Source organism: Oncorhynchus keta, chromosome 25 (genome assembly GCF_023373465.1).
Source record: "Oncorhynchus keta strain PuntledgeMale-10-30-2019 chromosome 25, Oket_V2, whole genome shotgun sequence".
Classification (NCBI taxonomy): Eukaryota; Metazoa; Chordata; class Actinopteri; order Salmoniformes; family Salmonidae; genus Oncorhynchus; species Oncorhynchus keta.
This window is the reverse complement of record NC_068445.1, coordinates 22,244,032-22,270,578: the sequence shown is the minus strand read 5'-3', so window position 1 is coordinate 22,270,578 and position 26,547 is coordinate 22,244,032. Positions and strand designations below refer to the sequence as shown.

General features: G+C 44.4%; 1 protein-coding gene across 4 annotated transcripts; it reads right to left on the bottom strand.

The window, feature by feature from the left end:
• Positions 1-26,547, bottom strand: LOC118377435 (THO complex subunit 5 homolog). 4 transcript variants are annotated; one of them, XM_052478893.1, is made up of 20 exons: positions 26,383-26,547; positions 22,043-22,165; positions 21,768-21,911; positions 16,617-16,730; positions 16,403-16,500; positions 16,123-16,269; positions 15,917-16,031; positions 15,710-15,842; positions 15,500-15,577; positions 15,313-15,359; positions 12,113-12,212; positions 8,084-8,192; positions 7,890-7,991; positions 7,669-7,765; positions 7,453-7,564; positions 6,975-7,078; positions 6,659-6,746; positions 5,450-5,565; positions 5,120-5,310; positions 1-645 (listed from the first exon to the last, which is right to left on the bottom strand). In XM_052478893.1, exons 2-20 carry the CDS (start codon positions 22,133-22,135, stop codon positions 582-584), a joined length of 2,052 nt encoding a protein of 683 aa, XP_052334853.1. In that variant the 5' UTR covers positions 22,136-22,165; positions 26,383-26,547; the 3' UTR covers positions 1-581. The 4 variants fall into 4 exon arrangements, with proteins under 4 accessions (XP_052334853.1, XP_052334855.1, XP_052334854.1 ...); XM_052478895.1 differs by lacking the exon at positions 26,383-26,547 and adding an exon at positions 25,844-25,868; XM_052478894.1 differs by lacking the exon at positions 26,383-26,547 and adding an exon at positions 25,393-25,780.

Sequence of the window (26,547 nt, the reverse complement as noted above, 5' to 3'; positions counted from 1 at the left end):
TCCAAACAAGATCACTAGCTTTTTATTAACCAACCGACACACATAATGTGTCAAACAGTGTGTTAAACAAACAAGATATGGGGATATGAGGGCAGGGGCATGACAGAGGGTAAATTCAGGAGTCACTGGTGACTGAAGAAGCCTCGAGGTAGGGTAAGAGATCTGGGGTGAGGGGGTCAGGGGTGAAGGAGAGGTCAGCGGGGACTGAAGAAGCCTCGAAGTAGGGTAAGAGATCTGGGGTGAGGGGGTCAGGGGTGAAGGAGAGGTCAGCGGGGACTGAAGAAGCCTCGAAGTAGGGTAAGAGATCTGGGGTGAGGGGGTCAGGGGTGAAGGAGAGGTCAGCGGGGACTGAAGAAGCCTCGAAGTAGGGTAAGAGATCTGGGGTGAGGGGTCAGGGGTGAAGGAGAGGTCAGCGGGGACTGAAGAAGCCTCGAGGTAGGGTAAGAGATCTGGGGTGAGGGGGTCAGGGGTGAAGGGAAAGGGGTAAAGGAGAAGTCAGCGGTGACTGAAGAAGCCTCGAGGTAGGGTAAGAGATCTAGGGTGAGGGGGTCAGGGGTGAAGGGAAAGGGGTAAAGGAGAGGTCAGCGGTGACTAAAGAAGCCCTGGGGGTGGTTGTACTTGAATGGCTTCAGACGGTTCGGACCCCTGAAACACAACCAGAGAGAAACACATTGTCAGATATTTTGAGAGCGAGAGAGAGAGTCAAATCAAATTGTATTGGTCGCATACACATATTTAGCAGATGTTATTGTGGGTGTAGCGAAATGCTTGTGTTCCTAGCTCCAACAGTGCAGCAATATCTGATACACGCATGCACACACACTACCAGTCAAAAGTTTGGACACACTCATTTAAGGGTTTTTCTTAATTTTTTTATTTTTTCTACATTGCAGAATAATAGCAAAGACATCAAAACTATGAAATAACACATATGGAATCATGTCGTAAGCAAAACTAAATATATTTTATAATTGAGATTCTTCAAAGTAGCCACCCTTTGCTTTGATGACAGCTTTGCACTCTTGGCATTCTCTCAACCAGCTTCATCTGGAATGCTTTTCCAACAGTCTTGGAGGAGTTACCACATATGCTGAGCACTTGTTGGCTGCTTTTCCTTCAATCTGCGGTCCAACTCATCCAAAAACATCTCAATTTGGTTGAGGTCAGGTGATTGTGGAGGCCAGGTCATCTGATGCAGCAATCCCATAAATGTCACATTCAAACCCTTTACCCTTTAATTTGTTGAAGCACCTGGCAGCATTACAGACCGAGTCTTCTTGGTTATGATGTTACAAGCTTGGCACACCTGTATTTGGAGAGTTTCTCAAATTCATCTCTGTAGATCCTCTGTCCGGTTGGATGGGGAATGTTGCTGCAATGCTATTTTCTAGTTTCTCCTGATATGTTCGACTGGGTTCTAGCCCTGGCTCTGGCTGGGCCACTCAAGGACATTCAGAGACTTGTCCCGAAGCCACTCCTGCGTTGTCTTGGCTGTGTGCTTGGGGTCGTTGTCCTGTTGGAAGGTGAGCATTTGCCCCAGTCTGGCCTGAGCGCTCTTGGAGCAGGTTTTCATCAAGGATCACTCTGTACTTTCCTTTGATCCCGAGTAGTGTCCCAGTCCCTGCTTTCAGATGTGTGATCATAATCCCTAGCTGTCTATTGCCACTTTCCATGTTGTCTGTAGCTTGTGAGGTGTGGAAACACAATTTTGTCTTGCTGCTTTTTGTTCTACGTTACTCTGTCTGTATGTTACGTCTTGCTTGTCCTGTTGCTCTGTCTGTATGCTATGTCTTGCTTGTCCTGTTGCTCTGCGTGTGCTCACTGCTCAATGATTGTCTATATTGTAATTGTTTTTAATAACCTGCCCAGAGACTGCGGTTGAAAATTAGCTGGCTGGCTAAAACCGACACTTTTACTGAAACGTTGATTAATGTGCACTGTCCCTGTAAAAATAAAAACTCAAGTAATTAAAGAGGAGCAGTAAAAAAAAAAATGTTAAAAAATTATATATATATATATATATATATATACATACACACACACAGGGGGGAGCCGGGGGCACCGGTTAGTTGAGGTAGTATGTACATGTAGGTAGAGTTAATTAATTAAAGTGACTATGCATAGATGACAACAGAGAGTGGCAGTGGTGTGGAGAGGGGAGGGGGGGGGGGCAATGCAAGTAGTCTGTGTAGACATTTGACTAGATGTTCAGGCGTCTTATGGCTTGGGAGTAGAAGCTGTTTAGAAGCCTCTTGAACCTAGACTTGGAGCTCCGGTACTGTTTGCCATGTGGTAGCAGAGAGAACAGTTTATGACTAGGGTGGCTGGAGTCTTTGACAATTTTTAGGGCCTTCTTCTGACACCGCCTGGTATAGAGGAGAGGTCCTGGATGGCAGGAAGCTTGGCCCCAGTGATGTACTGGGCCGTCCACACTACCCTCTGCAGTGTCTTGCGTTCAGAGGCCGAGCAGTTGCCATACCAGGCAGTGATGCAACCAGTCAGGATGCTCTCGATGGTGCAGCTGTAGAACCTTTTGAGGATCTAAGGACACATGCCAAATCTTTTCAGTCTCCTGAGGGGGAATAGGTTTTGTTGTGCCCGCTTCACGACTGTCATGGTGTGCTTCGACCATGTTAGTTTGTTGGTGATGTGGACACCAAGGAACATGAAACTCTCGACCTGCTCCATTGCAGCACAGTCGATGAGAATGGGAGCTTGCTCTGTCCTCTTTTTCCTGTAGTCCACAATCATCTCCTTTGTCTTGATCACATTGAGGGAGAGGTTGTTGTCCTGGCACCACACGGCCAGGTCTCTGACCTCTTCCCTGTAGGCTATCTCGTTGTTGTCGGTGATCAGGCCTACCACTGTTGTGTCATCGGCAAATATAATGGTGTTGGAGTCATGCCTAGCCATGCAGTCATGAGTGAACAGGGAGTACAGAAGGGGGCTGATCACGCACCCCTGAGGTGCCCCTGTGTTGAGGATCAGCGTGGCAAATGTGTTGTTACCTACCCTTACCACCTGGCGGCGGCCCGTCAGGAAGTCCAGGATCCAGTTGCAGAGGGAGGTGTTAAGTCCCAGGGTGCTTAGCTTATAGATGAGCTTTGAGGGCATTATGGTGTTGAACATTGAGCTGTCGTCTATGAATAGCATTCTCACATAGGTGTTCCTTTTGTCCAGGTGGGAAAGGGCAGTGTGGAGTGCAATAGAGACGGCATCATCTGTGGATCTGTTGGGGCGGTATGCAAATTAATATGGGTTTAGGGTGTCAGATAAGGTGGAGGTGATATGATCCTTATCTAACCTCTCAAGGCACTTCATGATGACAGAAGTGAGTGCTACAGGGCAATGGTCATTTAGCTCAGTTAACTTCACTTTCTTGAGTACAGGAACAATGGTGGACATCTTGAAGCAAGTGGGGACAGCAGACTGGGATAGGGAGAGATTGAATATGTCCGTAAACACTCGAGCCAGCTGGTCTGCACATGCTCTGAGGACACGGCTAGGGATGCTGCCTGGGCCGGTAGCCAAGCAAGGGTTAACACGCTTACTCACGTCGGCCACGAAGAACGAGAGCTCCCGGTCCTTGAGAGTGGCCCGTGTCGGCAGCACTGTGTTATTCTCAAAGCGGGCAAAGGTGTTGTTTAACTTGTTCGGGAGCAAGACGTCAGTGTCCGCGATGTGGCCGGTTTCCCCTTTATAATCGCAGATTGTCTGGAGCCCCTGCCACATACATCTCGTGTTTGAGCCATTGAATTGCGACTCCACTTTGTCTCTGTACTGACGTTTTGCCTGTTTGACTGCGTTGCGGAGGGCATAACTGGACTGTTTCTATTTAGCCATATTCCCAGTCACCTTGCTGTGGTTCACACTTTCAGGTTTGCGTGATTGCTGCCATCTATCCACGGTTTTTGGTTTGAATAGTTTTTAATTGTCACAGTTGGAACAACATCCCCTATATACTTCATGATGAACTTAGTGACCATGTGTCAGCGTATAGGTCAATGTTATTCTCAGAGGCAACCTAGAGCATATCCCAGTCCTGGTGATCAAAACAATCTTGAAGCATGGATTCCGATTGGTCAGACCAGCGTTGAATAGACCGTGGAACAGGTACTTCTTGTTTGAGTTTCTGCCTATAGGAAGGGAGGAGCAGAATGGAGTCGTGATCTGATTTGCCGAAGTGAGGGCGGGGAGGGCCTTGTAGCCATCCTGGAAGGAAGAGAAACAATGTTTCAGAGTTTTTGAAGCGCGAGTATATGTCGATAAAACTTAGGTAGCGTTTTCCTCAGATTTGCTTTATTAAAGTTCCCAGCTACAATAAATGTGGCCTCAGGATATGCAGTTTCCAGTTTGCACAAAGTCCAGCGTAGTTCCTTGAGAGCCATTGTGGTACCGGCTTGAGGGGGAATATACATGCCTGTGACGATTACCTCCTAAGACAATTATCTTAGGAGGTAATGCGATCAACATTTGATTAAGGTATTCTACGTTGGGTGAAAAAAAAACTTAAGTTCCTGTATGTTACCACAATCTCGCCATGAGTAGGTAATCATGAAGCATACACCCCCCACTTTTCTTCTTCCCTGAGAGTTCTTTATTCCTATCTGCGCGATGTACCGAGACCCCAGCTGGCTATATGGAAGGGGACAGTATATCCGGAGAGAGCCATGATTCCGTGAAACAGAGTATGTTACAGTCCTTGAAGTCTCTCTGGAAGGAGATCCTCACCCTGAGCTTGTCTACGTTATTGTCCAGCTGACTGAACATTAGCGAGTAATATACTCAGAAGCGGTGGATGGTGTGTCCGCCCGCCTCCACTCCAAATACCTCTTCTCCACTGGCGGCGTCTTGGAGCAGCCACTGGGATAAGTTAAATTGCTTTGGGGGGTACCAACAAAGGATCCAATTCAGGAAAGTCGTATTTCTGGTCGAAACGCTGGCGAGTTACTGCTGCTCTGATATACAGAAGTTATTTCTGGCTGTATGTAATAATGCAAAAAACACTCTGGGCTAATAATGTGAGAACAACAACAAAAATATATACTGCAAAGTTGCTTAGGAGCCAGAAACAGGACGGCCATGTCGATTGGCGCCAACTCTGTGTGTGTACGTGTACCTGACAGTGCGTAGACACATCTTCTCTCTGGGGAACTCCCTTGGTCCCTCCACACTGTCGTCCTGTCCATCAGTTTCCAGGTACACATCCAGACAGACACCCAGACGAGCTACCTGATTCGTCAGCAGCTGGTGGCCTGGGCGGGGCCCCTGGAGCTCTGATTTGAAAACGTTCACCTCACTCTCCATGGCCTGTGGGAGAGGTTAGATGTGTCAATCACAGCCGGTGAGTGTCTAACCACTAACATCAAAGGGCATAACAGCATATAGATTTGCCCTCCCCTGTGATAGCATCTCGTATTCACAGTGTGTGATGGGTGTGTATACTCACTCGAAGGTTGTCGTCAGTACGTCCACTGCGCTCCCCCTTCCAGCTGATTGAGACAGCAAAGAGAGGAGAAATGACTGGGTAACGGGGGTTCAACACCACCGCAGCCTGAAGACGAGCTGGAAGGGAAAAAGACAACTTATTTCCCTGACTTTTCTAAAGAATTTGTCCAAACAAAGCAGACAGGCCTCCAATTCTTCAGGAATGTCTTAATATATTACATAGTGAATCATCACTTTAACCCCTGGTAATGTTTGGCCCTGTCCGGGGGTGTCCTCGGATGTGGCCACAGTGTCTCCTGTCCCCTCCTGTCTCAGCCTCCAGTATTTATTCTGCAGTAGTTTGTGTCGGGGGGCTAGGGTCAGTTTGTTATATATGGAGTACTTCTCCTGTCCTATTCGGTGTCCTGTGTGAATCTAAGTGTGCATTCTCTAATTCTCTCCTTCTTTCTTTCTCTCTCTCGGAGGACCTGAGCCCTAGGACCATGCCCCAGGACTACCTGACATGATGACTCCTTGCTGTCCCCAGTCCACCTGGCCATGCTGCTGCTCCAGTTTCAACTGACCTGAGCCCTAGGACCATGCCCCAGGACTACCTGACATGATGACTCCTTGCTGTCCCCAGTCCACCTGGCCATGCTGCTGCTCAAGTTTCAACTGTTCTGCCTTACTATTATTCGTCCCCAGTCCACCATGCTTGTCATTTATGAACATTTGAACATCTTGGCCATGTTCTGTTATAATCTCCACCCGGCACAGCCAGAAGAGGACGGGCCACCCCACATATGCTCTCTCTAATTCTCTCTTTCTTTCACTCTCTCGGAGGACCTGAGCCCTAGGACCGTGCCCCAGGACTACCTGACATGATGACTCCTTGCTGTCCCCAGTCCACCTGACTGTGCTGCTGCTCCAGTTTCAACTGTTCTGCCTTATTATTATTCGACCATGCTGGTCATTTATGAACATTTGAACATCTTGGCCATGTTCTGTTATAATCTCCACCCGGCACAGCCAGAAGAGGACTGGCCACCCCACATAGCCTGGTTCCTCTCTAGGTTTCGGCCTTTCTAGGGAGTTTTTCCTAGCCACCGTGCTTCTACACCTGCATTGCTTGCTGTTTGGGGTTTTAGGCTGGGTTTCTGTACAGCACTTTGAGATATCAGCTGATGTACGAAGGGCTATATAAATACATTTGATTTGATTTGGTAATTACCTGTTCCTCTCTCCAATATGGCCATGAAGAAGAGGTCAGTTTCCCGAGCCAGACCTGCTTCTGACACATGCTGCGTGAACACCAGATTCTATAGAGCGAGAGAGAACACAAAGAATAGTAAACTATATGGTTTATTTAATTAAACCACAATGCCTTTTATAGCCACACCATCTACACAGCAGCTACAATGAGAGTCAGAAATTGTTATATTGAGTGTGAGGTTGAGTTGTAGTCAAAGTTGTGTACTTCCTGTGTACTCCTCGTTTGTGTTGACAGCAAACAAAATGTGAGGAAGTGTTTTGTGTGTTTTTCGTACCGTGTACTCCTGGTGTGTGATGGTAGTCCAGCGAGCCAGGCGAGAGAGAACCTTAGCAGGGAACAGGTGCTTGCAGTCACTGGACACTGGAACAATACTGTGCTCTGAAAAACACACACGCATACAATACCCTAAACATTTATTTTATTGTCTGTGTGCGTGTACCCAGGGATGAGAAATGTGAGGAGAACTGTTTGTGCAGGGCCAGGCGTGTGTATACCTAGTGAGGAGGACTGTTTGTGCAGGGCCAGGCGTGTGTATACCTAGTGAGGAGGACTGTTTGTGCAGGGCCAGGCGTGTGTATACCTTGTGAGGAGGACTGTTTGTGCAGGGCCAGGCGTGTGTATACCTAGTGAGGAGAACTGTTTGTGCAGGGCCAGGCGTGTGTATACCTAGTGAGGAGAACTGTTTGTGCAGGGCCAGGCGTGTGTATACCTAGTGAGGAGAACTGTTTGTGCAGGGCCAGGCGTGTGTATACCTAGTGAGGAGAACTGTTTGTGCAGGGCCAGGCGTGACAGGACTCGTCCTCTCAGCAGCTTCATGGTGCTTTCCATGTGACTGGCACTCAGAGAACTGCCTGCATGCAAACCCTGAAACACACACGGTAGGCTTAAAACACACACACGGAGAGAAAGAAGCACACCATAGCAACAGACACTTCATTAAATGCAATGGGAGGGCCACACACACACACCTCTGGGGCGTCACTGGGGAACTTCAGTCCTCCCAGACTCTGCACCCACAGGTAGGGATGACCCAGTTCTGCCACGTAGTCTCCAAATGAACTGATCCTACAATAACACAAAATATATCAAATAATACTGATCCTACAATTAAACAATATCTGTACTGATACTGAAGCGAAACTGTACACACTGTGTATATAGGTGTTGGGCTTTAGGACAGCATCTTTACCCCACTTTATCAAACTGGTAGCGATTAGAGGGGTTGGGCGTTTCGCACCCCTGGTCGTTGGCATACAGGCAGTTGAGCAGCGTGCCAGAGTTCAACAGCTCCCTGGCAGAAAATAGAATCATTACAAGACAGATAGACACGCACTCTCCAAACTCCACACACACACGCAAGCACACGCACGCACACACACGCACCCGGCGCTGATGGCTCCAGTGAGATCTGTGGCGGTGGAGACTTTGGCCTTGACAGTCATGATGTTCAGGTTCATCAGGTAGTAGAAGAACAGATGCAGCACACTGCCATCTAGACATAGAGGGACAGGGGTTCACTTAGTATGATGCGATCTATTCATAATATATACATAATAGGCTATTTAGCAAACAGGGAGATGAAACATTGTGTGTGTGTGTGTGCGTGCATGTATCGTGGATGGAAAACTGCAAACAGGGAGATGAGACATTGTGTGTGTGTGTGTGTGTGTGTGTGTGCAAGTATCGTGGATGGAAAATTGTATCTGCCACAAGACAGCCCAAAGGCCAGCAGATGGAAATATAGAGATGGCAATCTTAGCGTTCAAAAGCATTGTATGCAGCCAGCAATACACTTGTATCCCCCGTGGACTGGTTTGTACCTAAAACATTGTCCATTCAGGCTGCAAAGGCGTCACATTCCTCAACTGTATTTAATGGGGAGAAGGCAGAAGAAAAAAAACAGGGAAAATATGCGTACTTTATGAACACCATTTTCTATCACCATGCTTTCATTATAGTAGCGTAAGGGTAGCCTAAAGCCTTGCAAGCTTCTGAATATAAGTGTCACTGGATTATCTCATCTCTCGTTCCATGATGGGCATATAGCCTACATGGAGGGTATTTTAAGCACATCCAAAATAATAACATGAGCTGGCTAAAATAATGTACAATCGCCTACATAGATAAAAGGGGGATGTCCGCTCACTGTTTTGCTGCCGCCAAACTTTGGTGATTAAGACTAATTTCAAAGCGGACTCATGAGTCATCAACAGTCTTGACTACTTGACGAATGAATTGGACAGGGGAAAAACAGCCTTCATTGAGAGAGGGGGAAAAAACACGAGTTTGTGTTTCTAAATAAAAGGTTTATGGGCACAAAAAGCACATCTCTTGTTCCATGTGTATATGGGCACTGTGCTTCACGGCTAGATAGGCTGCACTTCCAATGTTAAAATCCATGCCATAACCCATGTTAAAATCCATGCCATAACCCATGTTAAAATCCATGCCATAACCCATGTTAAAATCCATGCCATAACCCATGTTAAAATCCATGCCATAACCCATGTTAAAATCCATGCCATAACCCATGTTAAAATCCATGCCATAACCCATGTTAAAATCCATGCCATAACCAACAGTGTTAGCGCTAAGACCAGCTTTCGGTTGGTCTTAAATAGCCCTACCAGAGCATAATATGGACAGCGGAGTCAATCACCACCTTCCGGAGACACCTGAAACCCCACCTCTTTAAGGAATACCTAGGATAGGATAAGTAATCCTTCTCACCCCCCCTAAAAGATTTAGATGCACTATTGTAAAGTGGCTGTTCCACTGGATGTCATAAGGTGAATGCACCAATTTGTAAGTCGCTCTGGATAAGAGCGTCTGCTGAATGACTTAAATGTAAATAATGAAATTGCCACTTCGGCGTACGTTTTCAAGGACACACCTCAGATATTGCCACCCCTCCCACTTCAGCGCAAGTGAGCTCATATACAACAGGTAAATAACCAATCCTGGCGCTAGGGTTTGAAAATAGTTTTTGGCTTCATAGCAGCCAAAAACAGAGTTCACAAGTACTATATAAGATGAAGTGAGGCATTATCTTGCTGACAGGGGAAGGAGGGGAGGAAGAGAGGAACTGGGGAATGGAGAAGAGGAGGAGGGGAGGGAGAGACGTTAAAGAGGAGGAGAGATGAGGTGAGAGGGGAGGGGGATGTTCTGCATTGCAGGCGTAACTCTATCCACTGTCAAGCATGGAGGAGAGGACGGTATGTGTGTGTGTGTGGAGCTGGCAGCGATGTTGCGCTGCAGGCAGGGAGGAGAGGACGGTATGTGTGTGTGTGGATCTGGCAGCGATGTTGTGCTGCAGGCAGGGAGGACGGTATATGTGTGTGTGTGTGTGGAGCTGGCAGCACTGTAGCGCTGCAGCACTCACACCTTATTTTAAGCACATTTACATCAGCCTCCTCTCACACTCTCTGTTGTCCTCTAAACCAGTGGTTCCCAACCAGGATTACTAGGACCCATGGAGGGTACTGGGCCTATCCACAGGGGGTATTTTAGAAGACTCATGAGACCATAGGCTTCAGTTGGTGGTACAGTAACTGAAAAAGGTTGGAAACCACTGCTCTAAACCATGAAGCAGCTTTTGGTAGTTTGCAGCAGTAAAAGCTGCGTATGTGTTTGTGTATATTTGTGAGAGTGTGTGTGTCTGGGTGTCCGTCTCTCAGGGTGCCATTGGGTTCTGTCTGACTGCAGAGCCAGGAGAGACGAGGCGACATTGTGTAACCTTAGTAGTGATGTTATTGTTGATTACACTAAATTAATAATTATTGTTCAATCTATACACTTAACCATCACCATATACACTGCACCACAAAATCCTTATCACCAACATTAATATCCATTTATAACAGTCATATGCAGTTGAAGTCGGAAGTCTACATACACTTAGTCATTAAAACTTGTTTTTCAACCACTCCACAAATTTCTTGTTAACAAACTATAGTTTTGGTCGGTTAGGACATCTACTTTGTGCATGACAAGAAGCTTCTGATAGTCTAATTGACATCATTTGAGTCAATTGGAGGTGTATCTGTGGATGTATTTCAAGGCCTACCTTCAAACAGTGCCTCTTTACTTGACATCATGGGAAAATTAAATCAAATCAGCCAAGACTTCAGAAAAAGAAATGTAGACCTGCAAAATTTTGGTTCATCCTTGTGAGTAATTTCCAAATGCCTGAAGGTACCACATTCATCTATACAAACAATAGTAAGTATAAACACCATGGGACCACATAGCCGTCATACCGCTCAGGAAGGAGACGCATTCTGTCTCCTAGAGATGAACGGACTTTGGTGCGAAAAGTGCAAATCAATCCCAGAACAACAGCAAAGGACCTTGTGAAGATGCTGGAGGAAACAGGTACAAAAGTATCTATATCCACAGTAAAACGAGTCCCATATCGACATAACCTGAAAGGCCGCTCAGCAAGGAAGAAGCAACTGCTCCAAAACCACCATAAAAAAGCCAGACTACAGTTTGCAACTGCGCATGGGGACAAAGACCGTACTTTTTGGAGAAATGTCCTCTGGTCTGATGAAACAAAAATAGAACTGTTTGGCCATAATGACCATCGTTATGTTTGGAGGAAAAAGGAGGAGAAACATCTCAAGACATCAGTCAGGAAGTTAAAGCTTGGTCGCAAATGGGTCTTCCAAATGGACAACGACCATAAACATACTTCCAAAGTTGTGGCAAAATGGCTTAAGGACAACAAAGTCAAGGTATTGGAGTGGTCATCACAAAGCCCTGACCTCAATCCTATAGACCATTTGTGGGCAGAACTGAAAGTGTGTGCGAGCAAGGAGGCCTACAAACCTGACGCAGTTACACCAGCTCTGTCAGGAGGAATGGGCCAAAATTCACCCAACTTATTGTGGGAAGCTTGTGGAAGGACACCTGCAACTTTTGACTCAAGTTAAACAATTTAAAAGGCAATGCTACCAAATACACTCAATTAGTATGTAAACTTCTGACCCACTGGGAATGCGATGAAAGAAATAAAAGCTGAAATAAATCACTACTATTATTCTGACATTTCACATTTTTAAAATAAAGTGGTGATCCTAACTGACCTCAGACAGGGCATTTTTAATATGATTAAAATGTTAGGAATTGTGAATAACTTAGTTTAAATGCATTTGGCTAAGGTGTATGTAAACTTCCGACTTCAACGGTAGCTCTGAATGATGTAATTTCTCCCCTTTACTGTCCCAGAGAGACTAAGAAGCAGTGACAGCGTCCTGCTGCCTGTCACACAGGAACAGTGTGCGTGTCACTGAGGAGCAGTGACTGAGTACTGCAGTCTTTCACAGAGATAAAAAAACAGCACCATCTGTGAGATGCTGACACACAGAAACTACTGGAATAGAAAGTGTGTGTGTGTGTGTGTGTGTGTACCTTTGCATCGGAGGTCTAGGCAGAGGGAGAGAGGGTGTCTCTTCAGCATTTCACGTCTCTTATCATCCAGCTGTCCACCTGTAGTAGGTCTCCTCCTCTTCTACACATACACAGAGAATTACCATTACTATGTAATCACACTGTCATGTTCTACTGCTCATTAATCAGATGTACTGATGTCTACACTAACTTAACCAAACATTAGGAACACCTTCCAAAAATGGAGTTGCACCCCTCCCTCTTTGCCCTCAGAACAGCCTCAATTTGTTGGAGCATGGACTCTACGAGGTGTCGAAAGCGTTCCACAGGGATGCTGGCCCATGTTGACTCCAATGCTTCCCACAGTTGTGTCAAGTTGGCTGGATGTCCTTTGGGTAGTGGACCATTCTTGATACACACGGGAAACTGCGTGGAAAAACCCAGCAACGTTGTACTTCTTGACACAAACCGGTGCACCTGGCACCTACAACCATACCCCGTTCAAAGGCACTTAAATATTTTGTCTTGCCCATTCACCCTCTGAATGACACACATACACAATCCAGGTCTCAATTGTCTCAAGGGTTAAAAACCCTTCTTTAAAAATCGGTCTCCTACCCTTCATCTACACTAATTGAAATGGATTTAACAAATGACATCAATAAGGGATCATAGCTTTCACCTGAATTCACCTATTTTATATACTCAGTGTGTATATATATATATATATATATATATTTTTTACCTTATGCCTTATACAGTGCACTACTTTAGACCAGAGCGCTGGGAAAGGCGCATTGGAAAGTATTCAGACCCTTTACTTTTTCCACATTTTGTTAGGTTGCAGCCTTATTCTAAAACACACACAACATCCCATAATGTAAAGCAAAAACAGTTAAAAAAAAAAAGGATTGCTAATTTATACAAACATTTAAACTGAAATATTACATTTACATAAGTATTCAGACCCTTTACTCAGTACTTTGTTGAAGCACCTTTGGTAGTGATTACAGCTTTGAGTCTTCTTGGGTATGACTCTACAAGCTTGGCAGACCTGTATTTGGGGAGTTTTTCCCATCCTTTTCAGCAGATCCTCTAAAGCTGTGTCAGGTTGGATGAGGAAAGTTGCTGCACAGCTATTTTCAGGTTTCTCCAGAGATGTTTGATTTATGGTTGAAGTCTGGGTTCTGGCTGGCCCGCTCAAGGACATTCGACGAGTTGAGTTGTTTGGCTGTGTGCATAAGGTTGTTGTCCTGTTAGGTGAACCTTCACCCCAGTCTGAGGTCCTGGGTTCTCTGGAGCAGGTTTTCATCAAGGATCTCTCTGTACGATGCGCCATTCATCTTTCCCTCGATCCTGACTGGCCTCCTAGTACTTTCCCCTGAAAACATCACCCCAGCATTATTCTGCCACCACCATGCTTCACCATAGGGATCGTGCCAGGTTTCTTCCAGATGTGATGCTTGGCATTCAAGCCAAAGAGTTGAATCTTGGTTTCATCAGACCAGAGAATCTTGTTTCTCATGGTCTGAGAGTCTTTAGGTGCATTTTGGCAAACTCTAAGTAGGCTGTCATGTGCCATTTAATGAGGAGTGGCTTCCATCTGGCCATTCTACCATAAAGGCCTGATTGTTGGAGGGCTGCAGAGAGGGTTGTCCTTCTGGAAGGTTCTCCCATCTCCACAGAGGAACTCTGCAGCTCTGTCAGTGACCATCGGGTTCTTGGTCACCTCCCTGACCAAGGCCCTTCTCCTCCGATTGCTCAGTGTAGCTGGGCGGCCAGCTCTTGGAAGAGTCTTGGTGTCTCCATCATTCTTCATTTAAGAACGAAGGAGGCCATTCAATGCTGCGACATTTTTTGGTACCCTTCTCCAGACATGTGCCTCGACACAATCTTGTCTCGGCGCTCTCCTGGCAATTCCATCAACCTCATGGCTTGGTTTTTGCTCTGACATGCACTGTCTACTGTGGGACTTTTTATAGACAGGTGTGTGCCTTTCCAAATCATGTCCAATCAATTGAATTTACCACAGGTGGACTCCAATCAAGTTGTAGAAACATCTCAAGGATGATCAATAGAAACAGGATAGACTGGAGCTCAAATTCGAGTCACATGGGTCTGAATAGTTATGAAAATAAGGTATTTAAAAAAATAAAATTGTTTAATACATTTGCACCAATTTAAAAAATAAATAAAAAAGCATTTCGCTTTGTCATTATTGGGTAGTGTGTGTAGATTACTGAGGATTTTTATTTAATCTATTTTAGAATAAGACTGTAACGTAAGAAAAAGTGGAAAAAGTGAAGGGGTCTGAATACCTTCCGAAGGCACACATACATACATACATACATACATACATACATACATACATACATACATACATACATACATACATACATACATACACTTTTGGGGGAACTCAGTCTGGCTTTCAACTTACTTATGAAAGTTGTAATAGTAGAATGCACAAGTTGAAATTTTGAAATTGGGTAGTTCATCATCAGTTGCATACCTTAAAGAACCATTTATAACTAGTCAGAAATGTCCAGATCAACTAGCCCATGTCAGATAATGTTTTTTAGCTACCGGTAGGTTTTTGTGGTAATGTTGGAGTCACTCAAATGTCACAAGAATACACATTAGACATGGCAAAATGTTAAGAATTGCAAGATTATTATTATTTTTAAAAAATGTAAACAGTTTGTGTCATGAACAGTGTTTGTTTCCATAGAAATAGACGTTGCAGGATGTTCATCAATGCTGGAAGGGGGGCCTGAGTGAAAAAGTTTGGGAACCCTTGATATAGGGAATAGGGTGCCACTTGGGAAGCAATCTATAAGTGATCATCTGTTATTAAGATTATAGGAGGAGTATTCAATAGAGACAATCAGATCATACATATTTCACAGAGAAAGTGAAGGACTAGCTGGCGGGAAGGGAGGGAGGGAAGAGGGGTGAAAAGGAGTTTCAGCTGAGGTTTGGCAGAGCAGCAGTAATGTGTCCAGGCAACCACAGACAGTTGCTTTCAGCAGAAATATGAATCAATAAATAAATAACAATAGGCAATTTAAAATGTGTGTACGTAGGAGGGTTGGGTATAGGAGAGGTGAACTCGTTGACCCTGACACGTGTGTGTGTGTGTGTGTGTGTGTGTGTGTGTGTGTGTGTGGTATTACAGGGGCCTCTCGTGGCAGCATGGTGTGGGATACTCTCACACTCACCGTTTTCTCCTGTTCCTCCTCTGCATCAGAATCCCCAGAATCATCATCTAGAGAGGAGACAATCAAATGACACACATAGTCAAAATACACATAGACGTTTCTCTATTTAAAATCACTGCCCTGTCGAACACTCACACATAATATAGAGTGATTAACATGCAGCCAGGCAGGTGTGCTGCAGTCTTACCCTGGGAGTCCTCTGGAGGTTTAGACAGAGCTTTGGCCTCGTCCACATCTCCACTGATGGACACACTCAGGCTCTTATCTGAAACACACACAAACACAAAACACATAAAAACCGCATGTCCTCATCAAAATGGATAATGTGACAATTTAAAAAAAAATTCTGGCACACAGTCGTGTTCACAAATTTAAGTGAACACACACAAACGCTCACCGCAGGCCTGTCCGTAAGCACTGGCCTGTACCAGTAGGACATAGAGAGAGGTGGGAAGGTGGCGGGCGATCTCTGTCTGTCTCTGGGTCTGTTCAAACGGCATGGAGAGATACTCCTGGACTGGGAGGGATGCCTGGGGAAGGGGACAGGTTTAGGCTTCAGGCCTGGAAGGTCACATGAGTGTGAGTTACAAAGAGTGTATGTTACCTGCATGATAGCGTTGAGTCCAGGCTGTAGAGAACTCAGGTGTTCCTTCTTCACCTCAATGCCTTTCTGGATCTTCTCCTTACTGGAGAGAGACTCCTTGTACTGCTCAGCCAGCCTACACACACACACACACACACAACAGTGGGAGCTCATGTACTGCTCAGCTAATCTACAGAGCAAGAAAGGTTTCTCAATGTGTGTGGCACCTCTTCCTTTGCTCCAGTTCCCAGTCCAGCCTGGCCAGCGTGAGTTGGTGGGTGTCATCCTTGGTGAGGGGGGTGCGGGATACCTCAGGGGGGGCCTCCTGGTAGAACTCATCTATACTCACAAGATCTATCTCCTCATGCTTTGACCTGGACACACACACGCAGAGGACAACATCAACTTTGAAAATATACTATTAACATTAGACATTGTGCCTCAAAACTTAAGCTTCTCGTTCCTGGACAAATGCGAATTAGAACCCCATCTCCCCCTTTTACTGACTTGAACTCCAGACACTTGCTAATCTCCTTCTGCAGGTGCATGACCTCATAGAGCAGGTTCTGGAGCTGCAGGTGCAACACATCTACTCTCTGCTTGCCCTGGAGGAGGGAGAGCGGTGAGGAGAGTCAATAACTGCTTTTGCCGTGTGTGTGTGTAGAGGGAACTGTGAGTGTGAAAGAGAGAGATATATATATATATATATATATATATATACCTCATGCGTCTGGTCTCTCCCCCTCTTCAGTCTCATGTGAGCCAGGCGGTTGAGTTTCTTCAGACTCATAAAGTGGATACAGCTCTGCATCCTCTTCTGTTCTACCTCAGCACACTGGAGGGAAGGGCAGACAACATGGGGGTCAGAGCAACAACTATCTTTTAACACTGAGGAGCGTCTGTGTCAAGGTTTCCCGCCAGGAAAATTTGCAGCCAAACAAGCAACTGGGAAGATTGACATTATTCGGACTTTTAAGAAATGTCATCCATGTGCATTGGGTGCGTAACCCATTAGACCGTCCACCCACGCAGCGCTACTTTTTGTCAAGTAATGCCTCAATGTGAGACAGCATCATTGTGTTTTGGTACACCAGAAGTACATTCATTTCCAATGGAACGCTGCGTTTGCCTTGCAGCATTGTGTTGCATTGCATAAGTTGTATTTATCTAATGTATGCATCAAATTGTGTGCGTAGACTTGACAGAAATAGTAGCAAAATGTGAATGTTGAACTTTATTGGCACACATATCCAGTATAAATGTTGGAATAAATAATTAAATACGTTTGACTGGCCAAACCCTCCTCGAACCCGGACGATGCTGGGCCAATTGTGCGCCGTTTCATGGGTCACCCGGTCACGGCTGGCTGCGACAGTCTGGGATCGAACCCGGGTCTGTGGGGACGCCTCTAGCACTGCGATGCAGTGCCTTAGACCGCTGCAACCACTATGGAGGCCCTGCCATGTCCATTTTTACATGGCGGGAGATCATTCCTGCCAGAATAACGTACTGTTTGCAAAAATCCAACGGCCGTGTGTTTTCAGAGTCATTACAGAGTTTGACAGATGCTGTTCGCAGTTAGAGCCAAAAAACAAGAACTGATTAGAATACAATTATGCTTAAAACAAAGTACAGCGCACATATTTCATATGAATGGCCTACATTTAAAACGTTTTGGAGTAGGCAAGTTTACTTTCTCATCCATAAATTAGTGCAAGTGCGCTGTTCAGCAGCTCATGTCAGTGGGATTGGGGGATGGCTTTTCATTAGCAAGGACGTCTACTGTGGATCGCTAAAATAACTATTATGATCACACTTACTCAATTTAAATATTATGTGGACACCTACACATTTGGCAGACAAGTGTGATATATCAGTTTAGTCCTCACAACCAGAATAAAAACTACTCAATTGAATTAAAGAAAATTATATCCCTTTCCAAACATCCTTGCTTTCTCTCTTAGCAGATGACCAACATCAATTTAGGGAATTCATCTTTCAGAACATTCACACCTATCCTACTGGTAAATAAGCACACAGTCATCTGGACACTTTCCTACATGTGCAGGTCAGTCACATTCAGTATTTTCATATTGAAAAAATGCAACTGGTAATAGGCTAAAGTCAGACTTCACATATTGGTGCCAATTACTAGTAGCCTTAAACTCCTCCAATTGATGGAGAAATTCGGAGTGCTGCTGACAAGTTCGAGAGGATCGGCCAGAACCAGCCGCAATGCTTTGCTAAAGGCAATTCCTATCCAACATATTCTGTCTGAGTCTACATTAATGAAGTATCATAGGCCTAGTTTTACTATTGATAATTAGATTATATGGCCAATTGAAGAAAATTAATTATTACCAGGGTTAGGCTAGTAAATGTTTCAAATAATCCGCCCAAACCTGTTTTATTCTTTCTACAAGAAAGGCAACAAAAGGAGCGCATGCTTCCTGTGACTCGTTCAATTGCATGCAGCTCAGATTTTTTATAGGCAAAGATATAATATAGGCTGTTTTCAGACAGGTTTAAACAGCCAGCCGTGTCTGTGCGCGTGGACGAAAGGGTCACATATGAAGGAGTTTGTTTCTTCTGCAGGCTATATTGCAGCAATTATAAAGAAAGACTAGTGCCTACAGTATCCAACAAATGACAGCAACAAGCTAATGATACAGTGCCTTGCAAAATTATTCATCCCTCTAGCCGTTTTTCCTATTTTGTTGCATTCCAACCTGTAATTTAAATAGATTTTTATTTGGATTTCATGTAATGGACATACAAAATAGTCCAAATTGGTGAAGTGAAAAAATAAAAATAAATACTTGTTTAAAAAAATTCTAAAAAATAAACAAAAACGGGAAAGTGGTGTGTGCATATGTATTCAACAACAGACATAAACGGAACAAGTTTCAAGACATGTGACTAACAGAAATGGAAAAATATGTCCCTGAACAAACGGGGGGGGGTCAAAACCAAAAGTTTAAGTCAGTATCTGGTGTGGCCACCAGCCTCATTAAGTGCTGCAGTGTCTCGTCCTCATGGACTGCACCAGATTTGCAAGTTCTAGCTGTGAGATGTTACCCCGCTCTTCCACCAAGGCACCTGCAAGTTCCAGGACATTTCTGGGGGAATGGCTCTAGCCCACACCCTCCGATCGAACAGGTCCCAGATGTGCTAAAAAGGATTGCGATCCGGGCTCTTCACTGGCCATGGCAGAACACTGACATTCCTGTCTTGCAGGAAATCACACAGAACGAGCAGTATGGCAGGTGGAATTGTCATGCTGGAGGGTCATGTCAGGATGAGCCTGCAGGAAGGGTACCACATAAGTGAGGAGGATGTCTTCCCTGTAACGCACAGCGTTGAGATTGCCTGCAATGACAACAATCTCAGTCAGATGATGCTGTGACAAACTGCCCCAGACCATGACGGACCCTTCACCCCAAAAATCTATCCCGCTCCAGATTACAGGCCTCGGTGTAACGCTCATTCCTTCAACGATAAATGCAAATCCGACCATCACCCCTGGTGAGACAAAACTGCGACTCCTCAATGAAGAGCACTTTTTGCCAGTCCTGTCTGGTCCAGCGACAGTGGGTTTGTGCCCATAGGCGACGTTGTTGTCGGTGATGTCTGGTGAGGGCCTGCCTTTACAACAGGCCTACAAGCCCTCAGTCCAGCCTCTCTACTGCGGACAGTCTGAGCACTGATGGAGGGATTGTGCAATCCTGGTGTAACTCAGGCAGTTGTTGTTGCCATCCTGTACCTGTCCCACAGGTGGTGATGTTCGGATGTACCGATCCTGTACAGGTGTTGTTACACATGGTTTACCACTACGAGGACGATCAGCTATCCGTCCTTTCTCCCTGTAGCGCTGTCTTAGGCGTCTCACAGTACAGACATTGCAATTTATTGCCCTGGCCACATCTGTAGTCCTCATGCCTCCTTGCAGCATGCCTAAGGCACATTCACAAAGATGAGCAGGGACCCTGGACATCCTTCTTTTGGGTGTTTTTCAGAGTCAGTGGAAAGGCCTCTTTAGTGTCCTAAGTTTTCACAACTGTGACCTTAATTGCCTATCGTCTGTAAGCTGTTAGTGTCTTAACGACCGTTCCACAGGTGCATGTTCATTAATTGTTTATGGTTCATTGAACAAGCATGGGAAACAGTGTTTAAACCCTTTACAATGAAGATCTGTGAATTTATTTGGATCTTTACAAATTATCTTTGAAAGACAGGGTCCTGAAAAAGGGATGTTTCTTTTTTTGCTGAGATTATAAACCTTTTCTGAAAGGCCCCAGCGTCTGCAACACCACTAAACAAGGGGCAATATGAAGACCAAGGAGCTCTCCAAACAGGTCAGGGACAAAGTTGTGAAGTACAGATCAGGGTTGGGTTATAAAATAATATCTGAAACTTAGAACATCCCATGGAGCACCATTAAATCCGTTATTAAAAAATGGAAAGAATATGGCACCACAACAAACCTGCCAAGAGAGGGCCACCCACCAAAACTCACAGACCAGGCAAGGAGGGCATTAATCAGAGAGGCAACAAAGAGACCAAAAATAACCCTGAAGGAGATGCAAAGCTCCACAGCGGAGATTGGAGTATCTGTCAATAGGACCACTTTAAGCTGTACACTCCACAGAGCCGGGTTTTACGGAAGAGTGGCCAGAAAAAAGCCATTGCTTAAAGAAAAAAAATAATCAAACACATTTAGCGTTCGCCAAAAGGCATGTGGGAGACTCCACAAACATATGGAAGAAGGTCCTCTGGTCAGATGAGACTAATATTGAGCTTTTTGGTCATCAAAGAAAACGCTATGTCTGGCGCAAATCCAACACCCCTCATCAACCCGAGAACACCATCAGTGAAGCATGGTGATGGCAGCATCATGCTGTGGGGATGTTGTTGTTGTTGTTGTCGTTGTTGTCGTTGTTGTTGTTTTTTTTTTTTTTTTAATCGTCAGGGACTGGAAAACTGGTCAGACTTGAAGGAATGATGGATGGCGCTAAATACAGGGAAATTCTTGAGGGAAATCTGTTTCAGTCTTCCAGAAATTTGAGACTGGGACGGAGGTTCACCTTCCAGCAGGACAATGACCCTAAGCATACTGTTAAAGCAAAACTTGAGTTGTTTAAGGGGAAACATTTAAAGGTCTTGGAATAGCCAAGTCAAAGCCCAGACCTCAATCCAATTGAGAATCTGTGGCATGACAAATATTGCTGTACACCAGCGGAACCCATTCAACTTTACACGTTGTGTAAATCAAATAATACAAACCCCCCTCAAAAAATGTAAAAAAAATAGGAAAAATGCCAAGGGGGGGTGAATACTTTCACAAGCCATTCTATCTATTTTACAACAAGCCTACTTAACACCCATCTTAAACTAAACACATTTTGCATATTTAAAGAACGGGTTTATATTAATCAATAGGCCTACGACAACGACATACAATAATAATGCTAAAACAAACTATTATAAATACAAATGTTTTTATAAAAGTTCCTACCTGAATACAGCTGCACAGTAGCCTGCATTTGGCCCCGCTAAAGAGGACATGCCCCTTTCACGCTATTCAACATAGAGAGTATGCCTAACTTTCGCTTTACATCAATGAAAAAGTCCTCCCTCTTCACAATCAACAGTAGCGTAGACCTCAGCAGCAGGTGCATGCACGTAAGGCAGTTGGCAATGCCAAGGAGTGAGAGAATGGTGCTTAAGCGCAAGATCCGGGGGTATGATATGCAGCTCCAGACAATATGGCCGGCTACATTTCTTTTTTTTTGTTGCTTTTATTACATTTTAAATCGGCCAAAAGCCGGCATTTACCAGCTAACAAAAACCATGGTGTGTGTATGTTTCTTACCCCATCCTTGGCGCCGTTGGCTTTCAGCTCCTGGATATCGTTCATCAGTTGGGCCAGAGCTTCACAGGTTAGTTTATATTGCTGGTAGTCCTCCTCTGGGTCCCTGCCATGCAGCTCCACCTCCTCACTATACACACGTACATCCTGAATACACACACAAAACAAAGTAGTCAATTTCAGTAATGCTCCATCCTCTCTGCAGTTCCCATCTTGACCCCCACCCCCCTCCCTTCCTCCACTGTACCTGCTGTCCACCCCTCCTCTCCAGTGCTCACCTGGTCCCCCTCTCCACGGCCACGTTTCACCTCTGGTGTGCCCATCTCGCTGCGGAGAACCTTCGACTTGCGCTTCTTCAGGGCGTCAGACATGGCTGGTCAACGTCAGACTAGTCTAGGACACTATAGCAGGTTTTTGGTATGGAAACAGACCAGTAAAAAATACAATGCCACTCTAAATAATATTTACATATATTACATGTATAAACTGTATTTTATACCATCTATTGCACCTTCCCTATTGCACCTTCCCTATGCAGCTTGGCCATCGCTTATCCATATAGTTATGTACATATTCTCATTCACCCCTTTAGATTTGTAAGTATTAGGTTGTTGTGGGGAATTGTTAGATTACTTGTTAGATATTACTGCACTGTCGGAACTAGAAGTACAAGCATTTCACTACACTCGCATTAACATCTGTTAACCATATGTGTGTGACAAATAACATTTTCTTTTATTTGTTACTAATGCATTTCACATAAATAGCTATTTACCAAAGTTCAACAAATGTTAATCATAAGTGACCATATGATTGTTCTAAAAACAAAGTCAACGTCAGTAACTGAGAGGATCTAGCTAGGTAGATGTGATGAGCGATTACTGCTATTTGAGACTGGTTCGTTTTCCGTTAGATTTGAGCCAAAAATAGCAAACATTCAATTGCCAAAACATTGAAAATATTCCATTGTCCACAATGGATAAACATCATTACTATGAAATAATACAATATTTCAGTTGTGTATATTACTTATCACTTCATTATTTTTAATTCCTTAAAGTCTTCATCTCAGCTCAGGCAGTTGCAGCCAGACAACCATCTAACGTTATTTCTGTACTGTCTTTAGTCATCCAATTTAGCTAGGCTTGACTGCTGTATGCTGCAGAGCTGTCTGACTAAATAATTGTACTCGTTTTTCAAAGTAGTACTTTCACGAACTGTGTCTTTCCTTCTCATCGTTGTGTTCATTCCTCTCTCATGCGGTCAGTGTGTATCAAACCTAATGTAGCAGGCGTAAACGTGTATTACAAGGAACCCAAACCGGCTGCACACGTGCGCCATCATGCATGAATTTATTTTGTACCCCCACACCAAACGCGATCATGACACGCAGGATAAAATATCAAAACAAACTCTGAACCAATTACATTAATTTGGGGACAGGTCAAAAAGCATTAAACAAAGTTGCCAACTTGATGTTGCTAGTTCATTTGTCCTGGGATATAAACAATGAGTTATTTTATCTGGAAATGCACAAGATCCTCTACTCCAACAATTAATCCACACATAAAATGGTCAACTGAATCATTTCTAGTAATTTCTCCTCTTTCCAGGCTTTTTCATCTTTGGACTTATATGGTGATTGACATCTAAACTTTCATAGTATTACGACGACTAGCAATTACGACGACATGCAACGCGAGCGGTGTAGTTGGGGTATTAGTCTGTGCGAGCCGGAAAGAACAGGTGCAATGGATTATGGTCATTGTAGTTAATAACTACGTTTCTTCTCTGAACTTGGTCAGAAAGGAAAAGAGGCAAAGCGAAAGGTTTCACTTGCCAAAATCTGTCCAAAATAATCCCAATGCATTTCTATGGGTTTATCTTGGAGCTAAACTTGTCGCCTGCCTTCCCAAATTGGGAATGACCCCTTCCCAACAACGATCGTTAGGGCGGAGACATGAGCATCTCGTCATTATAAAAAGATCTCTGACGAGGTTGAATAGTTCCTTAATGAAAACTACAATTCCCTTCAGCCCAGCGTCCCACACAGTTCTTGCCTTGATTTCTCTCGTGGATGATTTGATTTTGTTCTAGAAAACAGCACTGGGCTCACAAAAAAAACTCAAACTGAATGGAATTCAAGTAATTGAACTGATATTGGTCAATTAGTTGTTTAATACCCCCCCGCCCCACCAAAATGGTGGTTAATCGCCCAGCACTAGCCACGATGTAGGTACGAAACTTGGTGATGCTTTCAAATTATGTAGGAAACGCCATGCACATTTATGTTCAACAATTCCAAACTGTCCCTCTACAAGTCCGAATGTTGAATAAACTTCATTTGACCTCTGCCAATTGTCTGTGGTGTTGGGTCCTTCAGTTGGTCTAAATTTGAGACAAAATATCCACAGGATAGTGTTCTTAACCCGTCTTCAAAACATGGGTCTATGTCTGGCAATCAATACGTTTTCTTCTGACCAAAGGCAGCTGCTGAACACAAGACAGAAGAAAACGCCTACCTGTAACCAAAGTGTTTAGGGGCTTACATGCTTTTGCCAGGTGATTTAAATTTCAACGGTAGTATGGGCGATCTAAAAAGTAGGGTAAACAATACTTTCCTGTTGATATTTTGTCCCCAAAAAATTGAGTGGATGAAGGTACAACTGCACAGTTAGCGCCTAGACCCCTAGTTACCTCTAGGTGTCCACGCAGTGAGCCTAGCCGAAACATATTCTACCAGTTGTTATCGCTGTTGGTCCTTTGGAAGGTAAGAATGCGATACTATATATCCACAGGAAAGTATAATTAAGTCACCTTATTAAAGTGCTGGCAGTGCTTTCATATTTCTATCACCTGAAGCATATGCAGAACTCGGCAAGTATGGTGTGGCCGATGTGAAATGGCTAGCTAGTTAGCGGTGGTGCGCACTAATAGTGTTTCAGTTGGTGACGTCACTCGCTCTGAGACCTAGAAGTAGTTGTTCCCCTTGCTCTGCAAGGGCCGTGGCTTTTGTGGCGCGATGGGTAACGATGCTTCGTGCGTGACTGTAGTTGATGTGTGCAGAGGGTCCCAGGTTGATGTGTGCAGAGGGTCCCAGGTTGGGGTGAGGAGAGGGACAGAAGCTATACTGTTACATATGCACACATGTATTGTCATCATGTACATGCTTCAAGTGACAGCAATCTGAATGTACTACCAGCACTATGAATAGTTGATTTGATTATATTTCCCTGTTGATATATTGTCTAATTCCTACCTGCAAAAGGACCAGCCACATGGACAACCGGTAAAGTAAGTTTAAATATCTTTTTATCCAACACTCTGTCTTGTAGAGGTCCTGAGAGTAAACTTCCCTGATTCAATTGCACATTTCTGCCAGGTGTAGAATTCAATGCAATGTTGGGTTCCCAGGCAACCCACAGGGTAATATACTATTGGAAGGTAAGGGTGCTCTCAAGCAGCTAGACGTTCTTTACCATTCGGCCAGCAGCTTTGCCAGCAATGCTGCTTAGAGGACACATAACTGCACTCTATACTCCTCTGTAAACTGGTCATCTCTGTATACCTGTCGAAAGACCCACTGGCTGATGCTTATTTATAACCCCCCCCCATCTGAGATACCTACTGCAGCCCTCATCCTCCATATACAACACCAGTCAGATTCTGTTAAAGGTCCCCAAAGCACACGCATCCATGGGTCACTCCTCTTTTCAGTTCGCTCCTGCTAAGGACTGGAACGAGCTGCAAAAAACACTCCAACTGGACAGTTTTATCTCTTCATTCAATGACTCAATCATGGACACTGACAGTTGTGGCTGCTTCGTGTGATGTGTTGGCTCTACCTTCTTGCCTTTGTGCTGTTGTTGTCCGTGCCAAATAACGTTTGTATGTTGTTATGTGGTGTTGCTGCCATGCTATGTTGTCTTAGATCTCTCTTGTTTTGTCCTATATTTTTAATCCCAGCTCCCACAGGAGGCCTTTTGGTAGGCCCTCATCATTGTAAATAAGAATATGTTTTCCTTACTGACTTGCCTAGTTAAAGTCCAGTATTGACGTTGTCGTGCTGAAAAACTTACTTCCTGATGTTGCGGTGTGAATTTAGCCAGCAGTAAACAACAGCCTCACGCGGTGTGCAACATCAAGAATATCTGACAATTGTGAGAATTTGTTTTATAAGGAAGTACGCATATTTGATTTTTTTCCAACGAGAAGTCATTCAATCAAGTTAAGGAGAAAAACGACGCATTTCCAGCCTAAATGGAGGATGTTTTATGTACGAGTCGGTCGATGGGGGACACCAGTGTATTGCTGGCTGAGCACATTGACAAACGACGTAGAATAAAATACATCATAGCTCCATCTTGCGGCCGGTTGGGCTACCGCACAATTTAGTTCAAATGTAATTTTATTCTACATTCTTGCTTTTAAGGAACACTTCGACGATTTTGCAATGCTATGTTTGACTGTATATCAAGTATTGGTATAAAAGTCAGATTTATTAGGCAAGCCAGGTTGGAGCTTTGTGTCAAGCGAGCCAGCTAAAGTTAGCAAATGCACAAACTAGGTAGCTATCAAAGTAGCAATAACAAATATTACAGGCAACACACATACTCACCAAAACGAAATAAAATACGAAAAACTAAATCAGAATTAATTTAACCATAAATCTCGTGCACAAGTTGTTCTAAAGACACTTTGTTTCCAGTTCCAAAGCAAAGCACTATGGGTAAACGACCTTCTTCGTTGGTGGCGACAACAGCAGGTAGTTTAGCGAGGAGAG

Coding starts and splice junctions, on each gene's coding strand:
- LOC118377435 (XM_052478893.1), bottom strand. CDS start 22,135: ATGTCTGACGCCCTGAAGAAGCGCAAGTCGAAGGTTCTCCGCAGCGAG. Junction 16,501..16,616: donor GGAGAGACCAGACGCATGAG/GTATATATATAT, acceptor TCCCTCCTCCAG/GGCAAGCAGAGAGTAGATGT. Junction 16,270..16,402: donor AGCAAGTGTCTGGAGTTCAA/GTCAGTAAAAGG, acceptor GTGTGTGTCCAG/GTCAAAGCATGAGGAGATAG.